General features: G+C 36.4%; 1 protein-coding gene across 4 annotated transcripts in view; it reads left to right on the top strand.

The window, feature by feature from the left end:
* The window catches only part of LOC143255199 (protein TANC2-like), a 113,800-nt gene that overhangs the window by 27,954 nt on the left and 73,155 nt on the right, over nucleotides 1–12,691 (top strand). For all 4 annotated transcript variants that reach the window (XM_076510479.1, XM_076510478.1, XM_076510473.1 and 1 more), the window contains exon 2: nucleotides 587–695. In XM_076510479.1, coding sequence (XP_076366594.1) covers nucleotides 641–695 — 55 coding nt within the window. In that variant the 5' untranslated portion in view covers nucleotides 587–640. The remainder of the gene's footprint in view (nucleotides 1–586; nucleotides 696–12,691) is intronic.

The raw sequence follows: 12,691 nt of genomic DNA, 5'->3' as shown, positions 1-12,691 counted from the left end.
TGCATTACAGTTTACTTTAAATACCATTACATCAGTTCAATACTCTGTTTAATAGGTATATGTTTCATTCATGTCCAATACATAACACAACAACGTTATTAACATAATTTATCTGTTTAAAACACGTACGCTTCTAATCACAATCCAAATAAATTATGCGTGTATGAAAAAACAAATATTTGAGGTTTGGTTCTTATGACACAGCCCACGGTTCACCTGCAGGAGGCCTAAAATTCAATCCAATATATAAAATGTTATTTTTATTTTAGTTTTCGTTAGCAACGTTTCAGCAGTCAAATAAATTTGGTACATACATTGCGCGCGAAGCAGGAGTTTATCCGTTGGTTTAAGATATAAAATACAGGAACTTCCAGTTAAATATATATATAAAATATTCGAAATCATTGCCAACTACCATTTAAAATTATTTCTCATAAGTATTATGTGAGCTGTAATTTTATATTTGTTTGGAATTCAAAAACAGTACATTATTACAAGTAGTCTAACTAGACTTTTTATGTTACCTGTGAAGAAAATGGCGTCAGGGCCCTAACTAGTTTTAGTCATATACTCGTCTTCTCTTTAGGTTTTCGAGTGAAAGATCCCACCGTTGACACCTAATTGTCAGTGACCGTTCACCATGATGACGACTGTGGACGAGGCAGAGGAGGACGACAAGAACCATTGGTATAATGGTATGTAGTGATACATATTTTAAATCATTAACTAAGGTTATAATGTTATTAGATTGTACACAAATCACAAATGATCAACAAATTGTTTTAATCAGTACAATTCAGTATAATTCTTTAAAATGTTTTTAGAGCAAAGCAATGTTTTCTCTGTGTTATGTCCTCCACAGGATCGAACCTGGAATTTTTTAATTTTTTAGATTTTCTTACTTAAGTTCTTCGATCATCTTTTCATACACACACAGATATTATATACAAGATATCCCAGAGGTTGAGTCCCCATAGGAAAAATAGGCTTTATATTACTAAAAGTTAAACAAACACATTTCTAATTTATAATTCTGAAGTATGTTTTTGAGCAAAGATATGCAATAGGTTATTTGCATTATGCCCGCCACAGAATTGAACCCCGACTTTTATAATTTTTAGATTTCCGTACTTAAGTGCTTCGACCATCTCTTCACACACACACACATATATTATACACAAGGTTCCCTAGATATTCTCCATAAGAACAATAGACTTTATGTTCTTAAAAGCTAAACAAACACATTTGTTTGTTTGTTTGTTTTGGAATTTCGCACAAAGCTACTCGAGGGCTATCTGTGCTAGCCGTCCCTAATTTAGTAGTGTAAAACTAGAGGGAAGGCAGCTAGTCATCACCACCCACCGCCAACTCTTGGGCTACTCTCTTACTAACGAAAAGTGGGATTGACTGTAACCTTATAACGCCCCCCACGGCTGAAAGGGCGAGCATGTTTGGCGCGACCGGGATGCGAACCTGCGACCCTCAGACTACAAGTCGCACGCCTTAACACGCTTGGCCATGCCGGGCCTAAACACATTTCTAATGTCAGTTATAGATGTTTCAGTAAAGAAAATACCCTGGATGGCACATTATACCAAGAATTGATATGTGTATGGCTGTTAATGGCATGCATTTGGAATAATAAATTAATTAATTAAGAACAAATTTTGCACTTTTACCTACGAGTCTAGACGTCTGGGACATTCTACACAACGCAGATAGTCCTCGTGTAGTTTTGCGCGAAATTCAAACCAAACCAAACCACACATACACACACATATGTGGACAAAAGAGAGAAATTTCGTGCAAGAGAAAAACACTTCAGTAAAAATGTGAGAATCTACTCAACATCTTAGGCAGGTGAGCTTGTCAGAAATAGAAAATCTTCTGGTCACTGACGTTTCGCCATTTCTACCCAGGAGAGAGAGACATACCTAGACAGTTACTACTTCGATTTTAAACCATTTGACTTTTTCTTTTCACCTCACTTAAGATTTCAAGATAAGATGATTGGCTAACAGTAAAATTATATATCTGTTTGCGTGTGTAAAAAAATGGATATAACATAAAGGTATTATAATATGCTACCCCCCCCCCAAAAAAAAAAAAAAAGAATCGAAAGTAGGGGGATGGCAAACAAATAGCACTTTAAAGCCACCAGAGATCCTTCGTTCACCAAACACCATCAATTTTGTTGTAGGCGGAAAACAAGTGTTTCTTGAGAAAAATCTACTTTCACAACCTGGATGCCGAATAATCTGTTCGGATTAGCTCGTGAGCTTTTTGGACTAAAACGTTTGTGGATCAGTGCATATAAACATTTTATAAAGTTTGATTAAGTTTGTTTGTTTCTGTTTTGAGACTTACCGCTATACCAGCGGGGGACATTGATTAAATTCAAGGAAGACATGTGGCTGCGCCTTATTTCTAGAAGGCTTAATATATTTGAAAATTATTTTCATTGTAGATTACGATTAACTGCCTTATTACAAAAATTTTTTAGCTAACTTCTGTCTTTAATAGATAGTATCTTATCAACTGTGTTAAGATAGATTAATGGTTTATACACTGCTGGCCAAAATTTTAAGGCCAATGAACATAAAGAAAAAATATGCATTTTGCGTTGTTAGACTCAACCACTCATTTGAGTAGAGTTTCGAAAGATGAAAATAAGAAAAGGGAAAATAAAAAGACCAACTTTTTTAGCATTTAATAGGGAAAATGTGAACATTATGAAATTAGCCTAAATACTAGCTGGTCAAAAGTTTAAGACCATACCAAAAAGAAGTCCTGAACAGGGTAGAAAATGCCCAACAAGAGGTCTTAGTAGTGAATTGCATGGCCGTCATTGCGAATACCTTCAAACATTCGCTTTAGCATGGTCGATATAAGCGTTTGCAGAAGACTGACTGGAATTTTATTCCAAGTGGTGAAGATGGCTTCACGAAGATCATGCACAGTTTGAAATTGACGGCCATTTCTATTGACTTCCCTTGCCATCCACCCTCAAACATTTTCAATGGGGTTCAGTTCGGGCGAACACGCTGGATGGTCCAAAAGAATCGCGTTATTCGCCATGAAAAAATCCTTTGTCCTGCGGGCATTGTGGATGTAGTGTTGTCCTGCTGATAGATCCAGTCATTTCCAAATAAGCGAGGGTTTTCTGTCAATAAGGATGCTCTCTCCAACATGCCAATGTAGCCAGCTGCTGTTTGACGCCCCTGTATAACCTAAAGTTTCATTGTTCCATGGAAGGAGAAAGCGCCCCAGATCATGATGGAACCTCCTCCACTATGTCGTGTAAAAAATGTCTCTGGTGGGATAGCCTTATCGTGCCAGTGATGTTGGAAGCCATCTGGACCATACAGATTAATTTTTTTCTAATCATAGAAAAAACCTTCCTCCACCTTTCTACGTCCCATGTTTGGTGCTTCTCAGCAAAGTTTAACCGAGCTGTTTCGTGGTGTGGCTTTTGAACACGTTTATGGTTTTTAAAGCATTTCTTTCGTAGATGCCGTCTTATTGTTCTTGTGCTGCATTCTGCGTCCATAAGGGCCTTAATTTGGTTCGACGATCAGCTGGTGTCTTGCCGGACAATCCGTCGAATCCTCCTGCTCAACGCCGGCGAAATTTTCTTCGGCCGACCACTTAAAATTCTTGTTTCGTATCACTCAGGGTCTTTTAAGAAATTTGCAATAACAGTTTTAATACTCCCAATCTCACCAGCGATGGAACATTGAGAGAGACCTTGCTTTTGCAGCTCGACAATTCTGCCACGTTCAAACTCTGTCAACTTTTTAGCCTTTGCCTTTGCCAATGTAACACAGGAGATGTCAGTGAGAGATGTTGACAACGCTAATGCTTGAACACAAATGACTAAATTTCGTTACGTGTTTACCAATTAACGCTTCGTTTCAGTATGGTCTTAAACTTTTGACCAGCTAGTATTTAGGCTAGTTTCAAAGTGTTCACATTTTCCCTATTAAATGCTAAAAAAGTTTTTATTTTTATTTTTCCTTTTCTTATTTTCACCTTTTGAAGCTCTACTCAAATAAGTGGTTGAGTCTAACAACGCAAAATGCATATTTTTTCTTTATGTTCCTTAGTCTGTTTGTTTTTTTGGAATTTCGCACAAAGCTACTCGAGGGCTATCTGTGCTAGCCGTCCCTAATTTAGCAGTGTAAGACTAGAGGGAAGGCAGCTAGTCATCACCACCCACCGCCAACTCTTGGGCTACTCTTTTACCAACGAATAGTGGGATTGACCATCACATTATACACCCCCACGGCTGGGAGGGCGAGCATGTTTAGCGCGACGCGGGCGCGAACCCGCGACCCTCGGATTACGAGTCGCACGCCTTACGCGTTCGGCCATGCCAGGCCTTTCCTTAGTCCTAAGATTTTGGCCAGCAGTGTATCTTTTTAATCTGTACGCTATTCCTGAAGCTAGATTATGTAGTGTCTGTAATTTTTTAAATCATTACTCTAATATACTACAGAGGATCATACTGCAATGTTTCGCTAGGGGTCTAATGTAAGATTTATGTGCGTGTGTATAAAATGATTCCTGCCTAAGCACACAAAAGTGCACATTTGTACAAGAAACAATACTGCATTATATTACCGTGCTCGCTGACGCAACATTGTGACGCAAGGAAACGAAGAGCCTACATTTTTCAAACAACACAGAAAAACGCCAAAAGCAACGAAAAAACGTAAAAGAAAAGAGCTTGATTCGTCATTATGGATAACATGTTTATATGACGTTCGTTAAAAGCTAAGACGTTAACAAAATGGTTCACCATGTTCGTAATTGGAATACTTGCATAGAAAGAATGCCGAAAATGAACTGTTATGATTGGCGGTTGCCTCATTACGTCTCAAATTGCATTTAACCAATAACAAATAAATGCAATAGGCAAATAGTTTAGCTCTGACAGAGTGTACTAGTAAGAAAGGAGGGTAATGTCATTTTGAAATCGCACTTCAAAAACCGGAGGCCTTAGTCATTCTATATACTTAGGCTTATGTCCTTATGAAAAGAAAATATGTCGGGTAGCAACCTGCCACAGAAGGACACACTAGACTAGTGGAACAGCCACGAGCATGTGTTACTGTACATCCTAACTGAGTAATCCAATGTCGAACATTGTCATGTCGATGTGACATATAAAGTGAAAAAAAAAAAAACAGAAGGAACTTAATTGCCAGTAGGGGCGTCAACAGTGAAGTTAATGTTAGTCAGCAACCTTTGGTATCTCTCTATTTGCCCTCACTTACAATCAAATGGTACCGTTTCGCCATGACTACAAACAAAGTGCAATTTCATTGGTATTTTATTATGAACAGACGGCACTATAATTATAAAATTCGTTTGTAACAGTATGTTTTATAAGGGGTTTTTGAAGTCTAAAATTTATGTAAAAGTAAATTTTACAAGGAAGTTGTATAAGTACAAAATTTATGTAAAAGTAAATTTTACAAGGAAGTTGTATAAGTACAAAATTTATGTAAAAGTAAATTTTATAAGGAAGTTGTATAAGTACAAAATTTATGTAAAAGTAAATTTTATAAGGAAGTTGTATAAGTACAAAATTTATGTAAAAGTAAATTTTATAAGGAAGTTGTATAAGTACAAAATTTATGTAAAAGTAAATTTTATAAGGAAGTTGTATAAGTACAAAATTTATGTAAGAGTAAATTTTATCAGGAAGTTGTATAAGTACAAAATTTATGTAAAAGTAAATTTTATAAGGAAGTTGTATAAGTACAAAATTTATGTAAAAGTAAATTTTATAAGGAAGTTGTATAAGTACAAAATTTATGTAAGAGTAAATTTTATCAGGAAGTTGTATAACTACAAAATTCGTAAGAGATAGTAACTTTTCTAAAGGGGGCTCTAAGTTTACAATTCGTAAGTAATGATAAAATTTGTTTTGACTTTTTGATAGAAACACTGCTAGATACATAAAAAATACATTATTTATATGCTAAATACTAATAACCCAGAACAAAGTTGTATTGTAATGCAAGTTCTTCAATAATGAGATAATGATTTGCTTAGTAAGATGCTTATTGAGGCTATGTTTTTCAATCAATTATATCCTTCATACATTATGTATAAACAGTCTACTGGTAGTCTATTTATATTAATGTGCTTAAAATTTCAGGATTCAAGAATTCCATGAAAACGTTTCACTTTAACACTACACAAATTATGAAAGAATTAAAACATAAAAATTCACAACTGGTTTCGAGAGATCAAACTTCTTCTGAAACTGGTCGACGTGTTTTAGATTTCGTTAATTATTTAATCATTTGTGCAGTATCAAGCTGTTGTGATATTACTATTTGGTTTGTTCTGAATTTCGCGCAAAACTACTCGAGGGCTATCTGCGCTAGCCGTCCCTAATTTAGCAGTGTAAGACTAGAGGGAAGGCAGCTAGTCATCACCACCCACCCAATTCTTTGGCTACTCTTTTACCAACGAACAGTGGGATTGATCGCACATTATAACGTACCCATGGCTGAAAGCGCGAGCATGTTTGGTGCGACGGGGATTCGAATCCGCGACCCTCAGATATTAGTATTTTTTATGAATTTACGCAAAATACTTTTCTTTAAATATAGCCCCCCGCTAGTACAGCGGTATGTCTACGGATTTACAACGCTAAGGTAAGGGGCTCGATTTCCCTCGGTGGGCTCAGCAGATAGCTCGACGTGGATTTGCTATAAGAAAACCCACAAACACACACCTTTAAATATAAAGTAGACTGTTATTTCAAGTTACATAGCAAAAGCTAAAATTATATGACGTATTTGTGTGAACGTTCTAAGCTAACTAAATATGACAGTGGTTTGTTTGATTATCTGTAGTTACTAATACAGTATGATATAATAATTGTTGCTATCTTAAGTATGATAAATTGATTAAATTTGAAAAGCTTTTCGAAAAAAATTCAGTATTTAAATTGTTAAGTTTACTAGTGGATTTCTTGACTTTGGTTGCATAGTTACCGAACTAGTGGATTTCTTGACTTTGGTTGCATAGTTACCGAACTAGTGGATTTCTTAACTTTGGTTGCGTAGCTACCAAACTCGTGGATTTCTTGACTTTGGTTGCGTAGCTACCGAACTAGTGGATTTCTTGACTTTGGTTGCATAGTTACCGAACTAGTGGATTTCTGGACTTTGGTTGTATAGTTACCGAACTAGTGGATTTCTGGATTTTGGTCGCATAGTTACCAACCGATTGAGGAAATTCCATTCTCATTGAAGAGTCACAACCAGAAGAAATCTATGGTTCGAAATACTTTTCGTTCTTTGTTGAATTTCGCTTACCGCTACTGGAGGGGCTAACCACCTCACCGCCCACAGTATATGAAGTGACAAATTAGGAGGAATGTAGCTATTCAACAACACTTACCGCCAACTCTTAGACTATTCTTATAGAATGGTGGGATTTGATCGTCCCTAAGGTGCGGAACGGGATTTTGTTGTATAAGCGGGAAGCGAACGACAGAAACTAGATACTTTGTCTGGAATGCTAACTGCTTCGCCTACGTTTCGACAGCCCATTGTTTTTAGATTTTTAAAATTTATTTCGCCTGTTACGAATTTTAAGATTTTTTTCCCTCATGTTTTTGGCCCCTCCCACATTTCATGGGAAAACTCGATGAATTTCGATGAAAAAGAGTTGGAATTTAAACAGCCTTTATATAGTGATGTAATTTCTGACTGGCCAATGAAATAAACGAAACTGAGAAACCTGTTTTGATTTGATCGAATAGAAATTTCCGAGGTTTAAGTTCACGTCAATTTTTACAATCAGGGGTTCGATTCTCCTCGGTGGACTCATCAGGTAGCCCGATGTGGCTTTGCGATAAAAAAAAACACGTCCATTTTAGTAGCAACACATTTCTTCCTGTGTCATCCATATAGTAAACAAGAAAACAATCCAGTGTTGTATTTCATAAGCATCTTATTTAAAAGGACACATGATATCTTTCGAGGTTTACAATCTTTCTGGTTTTCCTCATTTTTGTTTGTTACTGACGAATAACGAAACTTAAAACTACTAAAAATCAACAGGTTCTGACGTACTTCGTAGAACAGTAACGTACCAGGTATTTGACTCTGAAACAGAGGCTGTTATCTACCATGCACAATTTAGTCACGCTCGATGACTCTGTAATAAATGTCGCACTAACAACTCTTTTTACACAATGTAAAGAACAGCCAAAATAATGGGCTTTAATACAACTTGTGTTTCTGTCTTTTATATTTAATGTTCTGGTACTATTAGCGAGCGGTATCACTGCTGAGCTGGTTTTGGACGTGCGTGATAGCCTGAGGCATCGGTTTCTGTGATGCCTATGATTTGCCTTTTTCTTTTAATTTAGGACAGCAAACCACGTAACATATTCTTTAATCTGGCCAAAGATACCAGAAGGTCATTTATTTTGTTATTTGTGGTTTGATTCTATCCTGTTATCAGCCCTTGATCAATTGAAAAGTGACCTGTTACCATCAAGACAAAGGATGAATGAACCGGCTAAGCTAAGACAGGTTTCCCTGGTGACGTGCGAAGACAGTGGAGCGGTTAATATTAAGATCTCTTGTCTGAAATTGCTAAGATAAATAAAAATTCTTCGAAGAGTGGCTGCACTCGGTATTTGAGAAACGTAGTCTGGCGCAAGAGAGCACGAACTATTTATGGCTATATATAGCGACGCCAATTGCAATTTTACTGTAACTGTAAGTCGGAAGAACTAGAAAAACCTGATGTAATATTAGAGATTTGGAAACATTAATCATATGTCTTGGGATGTCATTAGAGAATTGAGAAATTATGTAATTTTGATAAATGTCAAAATGTTCGGTCAAATTAAACTGTACTGAGCAAGAAAGACGTCATTCAGTTTATTCTTCTATGATGTATTTGTAATAGCAGTATATTACTGGTGTATTTTTATTCTGGTGGAAAATATATGGATAAAAAAAGCGAAGTTTTTTATGAATAGCGAGTTCTTCTAAACCGAGAGTGTGGGCCAGTCCTTAGCGTGCCAAACTATGAATCCGAGGTTTTCTGATTAAAACTCCTCACTTTGGGGCGGTGGGTGCGTTATAAGAGTAATGGTGAAATCTCATTAGTTGGTTAGAGCATTCCATACTAAAGGTGTGGATGATGTTGACTAGCCGCCCATTCCTCTAATATATCACTTCAAAATTCTGAACTGCTAATACAGACAGGTCTCGAGTAGCTTTGCGCGACATTCAAGAAACAATGGCCATTCTTTTAAATTTAGTCACCATTCACCATGAAGAATAACAATAAAGTACTAACGTCTGTCTTCCGAGGAACAAACAATACCTTTCGTGTTTTCACACGAAAACGTCTACCTCACCTTGTTTTTGTTCAAATCCAAGTGGAAGTTTACGAGCCGTATAAAAAATAGGGGCGTCTTAAATTAATATTACATCAATGGAGCGTGTACTAAACAGTATTTGATTGTCTCTTGGTGAGTAAGGCCCGGCATGGCCAGGTGGTTAAGGCGTTCGACTCGTAATCTGAGAGTCACGGGTTCGAATCCAGGTCGCACCAAACATGCTCGCCCTTTCAGCCGTAGGTGTGTTATAATGTGACGGTAAATCCCACTATTCATTGGTAAAAGAGTATCCCAAGAGTTGGCGGTGGGTAGCAACGACTAGCTGCCTTCTCTCTAGTCAGTCTTACACTGCTAAATTAGGGACAGCTAGCGCAGATAGCCCTCGTGTAGGTTTGTGCGAAATTCAATAAAAACCAAACCTGGTGAGTGATGACTTAACTAAGAAGCATATTTTCACCTGAATGATAGGTAGCAGCTCCCGCTGTAAACATTTTCACACCGTTGTTATATTTAGCGTATATGCACCGTGCTTGTTTCAACGCCAACTCACGAGTTTACCGGGTAACACAAACATCATAAAATAGTTTTCGAATGACACTCATGAGTCTTCCCATATAAGTATTTTGAAAATTCTTGATCAGACAGGTTTTTAAGGATTCTATGAAATAGGCTTTTAGTAGATTGTTCGATAATTTGGAGATAAAGTTCTTTAACTGAATTCAGACAGTTTGTGCGACTTGAACTTTACGTTATGGAAAATTATACAGCCTGCAGATTTGCAATGCTAGAAACCGAGTTTCGATGCCTACGGTACGCAGAGTACAGAGAGCTTATTGTGTAGTTTTGTGCTTAATTATGAACAAACAGTTTATTTTTCTATTTACCCCCCCAAAAAAAAAAAAAAGAATGTGAGAAAAACTTAGGCAGTTCTAAAGTGTACAGTAATGGGGTTAGATTAGAATCTAATACGGACGTTTTAGACAGAGATATCTAGAAATATCAGTGTTTCAGTAATTCTTTACTTCCTTATCAATAATGGACTATAGACTATTTAATTTACCCTAATTGATTGTTAGCGTGGCTTTATTAATTATTTTAATTTTTGTTTTATCTTATTAATTAAATTAAGTACAGGAGAACACGTGTAATAATAACAATTAATTAATAAAGTGATCCAGTAAAATATTGTAAGTGAGCGTGAAATATAAAAAAATAATACTATAAAATATTTCCGAATGATATGAACGATCAACACAGTTTCAAAAACCAGAAGTACTCATTAAAACCTTCCATTACAATGGAAGTAACAAAATATATTAGCCAAAAACAAGTGTTTTAGCACAAGAAGAGAAAGAGAGTAATATATATTGACATGTTTCTGAAAGGATTGTTCCTAGTTCCATGGACGGCATCTGGATTATATCTATCTCCATGGACGACACGGACTTATTAATGTCAACCCTTTGTTTTTTGTTTATTCTTTGGCTTTTAAACAAATTGTCTCATTTCCGATTCAAATTATCGATGAATTTGTTCTGAGACGTTTTAAGATAAACAATCCCTTGAATACTTCCTCTAACTGAACATTCATTTAATAGGTTTTGTGTGCTCTTATCGTTTGTTTGTTTGTTTTTTCATTAAAATAACCATCGATTTTGTAGGTTTGACTGAAAGTTGTTAGGACTCATCAGATTAAACTTTTTGTTTATTATCTTGTTAACTGAACCCCAAAACAATTTGAAAGAAACGTTTTGATCTGGGAAGTAGAAACCACACTGGAAAAGCCGGAAATGTTATTGTGATGAAGCTAAGAGTATGTATATGTGTCTTGATGTGTTTTCTCGTTCAGGTAGAGAGTACTGATGTGTCCTCCCTTTTCAAAATATCGTGTTCTTTCGATATAGCTTGCTTAACACCCTCGATATACAAGTACTTCATGAGAAATTGTTGTGAAATGAAATCTAACCGTGGCAGCATTACGTGTCTAATGGTTACGAGTCTTAATTTTGTAATATATATATATGTTATAATGTCCATGGCACCATAATACGCCACTGCACAACCATATTCAGATTCACCCACCATGAAAACAATGGCAAAAGGCCTGATGAATTTCGCAACTAACACCTTTTTAATTCAACTCGGTGAATTTATCATTGCTCTAGATAATTATTTTACCCAATTTCAGTAATATCAGTTCATTTATATATTCTTTCTGGATGGTTTTTTTTCCGTTTTTTTCGAAGTATTTTACTATTTTTTCCTTCCCATCAGAAAAGTTGAACATCATATATTAAGCAATAAAATGAAAAAAACAGAGAATCTTTAACTAAAATTATTTTACTCTCATCTATCATCCATCTATCTGTATTCTTCCGCTAGTACTACTTTTTTTGTGAGGGAACCATAATAACCAGACGTGAACATACTAAGCAGCAGAAGTAAGAGACAATGTCTCGAATGTTTTGGCGCCACCTTTCCCGTGGTTTTCCAGTTGCTTTTGTTTCATTATTTTAATTGAAGAAAGCTGTCTTGGCTAGATGCTTGGTTGAAATTCGTACACAATTTTGAAACCAATTCAGTTATTTTTTCTTGATATATCATGTTACAGATCACATGTTTGACATTTTAATGGTATTTTCTTTCCTCATCCCCCCCAACAGCTTTTCATAAGACTAATACTTTTCTTGAGTTACGATGTTATGTCTGTCAAGTCCCAATAAGCGGATTTTCTCCTTGGGACACTTCCGATTCGTTTTCAGATGAACTCTGCCTGTGTTTTCTTGTGTTTCTCTGTAGAGTGAATAATCCTCTTCGTAGGCAGATTTAAAGTCCCCCGCTGTTACAACGGTGAGTCTTTGAATTTACAACGTCAAAATCAGGAGTTCGATTCCCCTCGCTGGACTTATCTTCCCTCACGTAAATATATGGCACGGCATTGACAGGTGGGTTAAGGCGTTCGACTCGTGATTTGAGGGTCGCGGGTTCGAATCCCCATCGCACCAAACATGCTCACCCTTCCAGCTGTGAGGACGTTATAATGTGACGGTAAATTCCACTATTCGTTGGTAAAAGAGTAGCCCAAGCATTGGCGGTGGGTGGTGATGACTAGCTGCCTTCCCTCTAGTCTTACACTGCTAAATTAAGGACGGCTAGCGCAAATAGCCCCCGAGTAGCTTTGCGCGAAATAAAAAAAAACACAAAAAAATGTAAATATTACCTTTGGTGCAAAGCTACATAAAGAGCTTGTTACATTGCGTTCGTCACATTATAAATTCTCTTTAGAGATGTTTATAATGAGTG

Source organism: Tachypleus tridentatus, chromosome 7, assembly GCF_004210375.1.
Source record: "Tachypleus tridentatus isolate NWPU-2018 chromosome 7, ASM421037v1, whole genome shotgun sequence".
Classification (NCBI taxonomy): domain Eukaryota; kingdom Metazoa; phylum Arthropoda; class Merostomata; order Xiphosura; family Limulidae; genus Tachypleus; species Tachypleus tridentatus.
The sequence above is the reverse complement of the archived record's forward strand: the minus strand, read 5'-3'. Positions and strand labels throughout refer to the sequence as shown.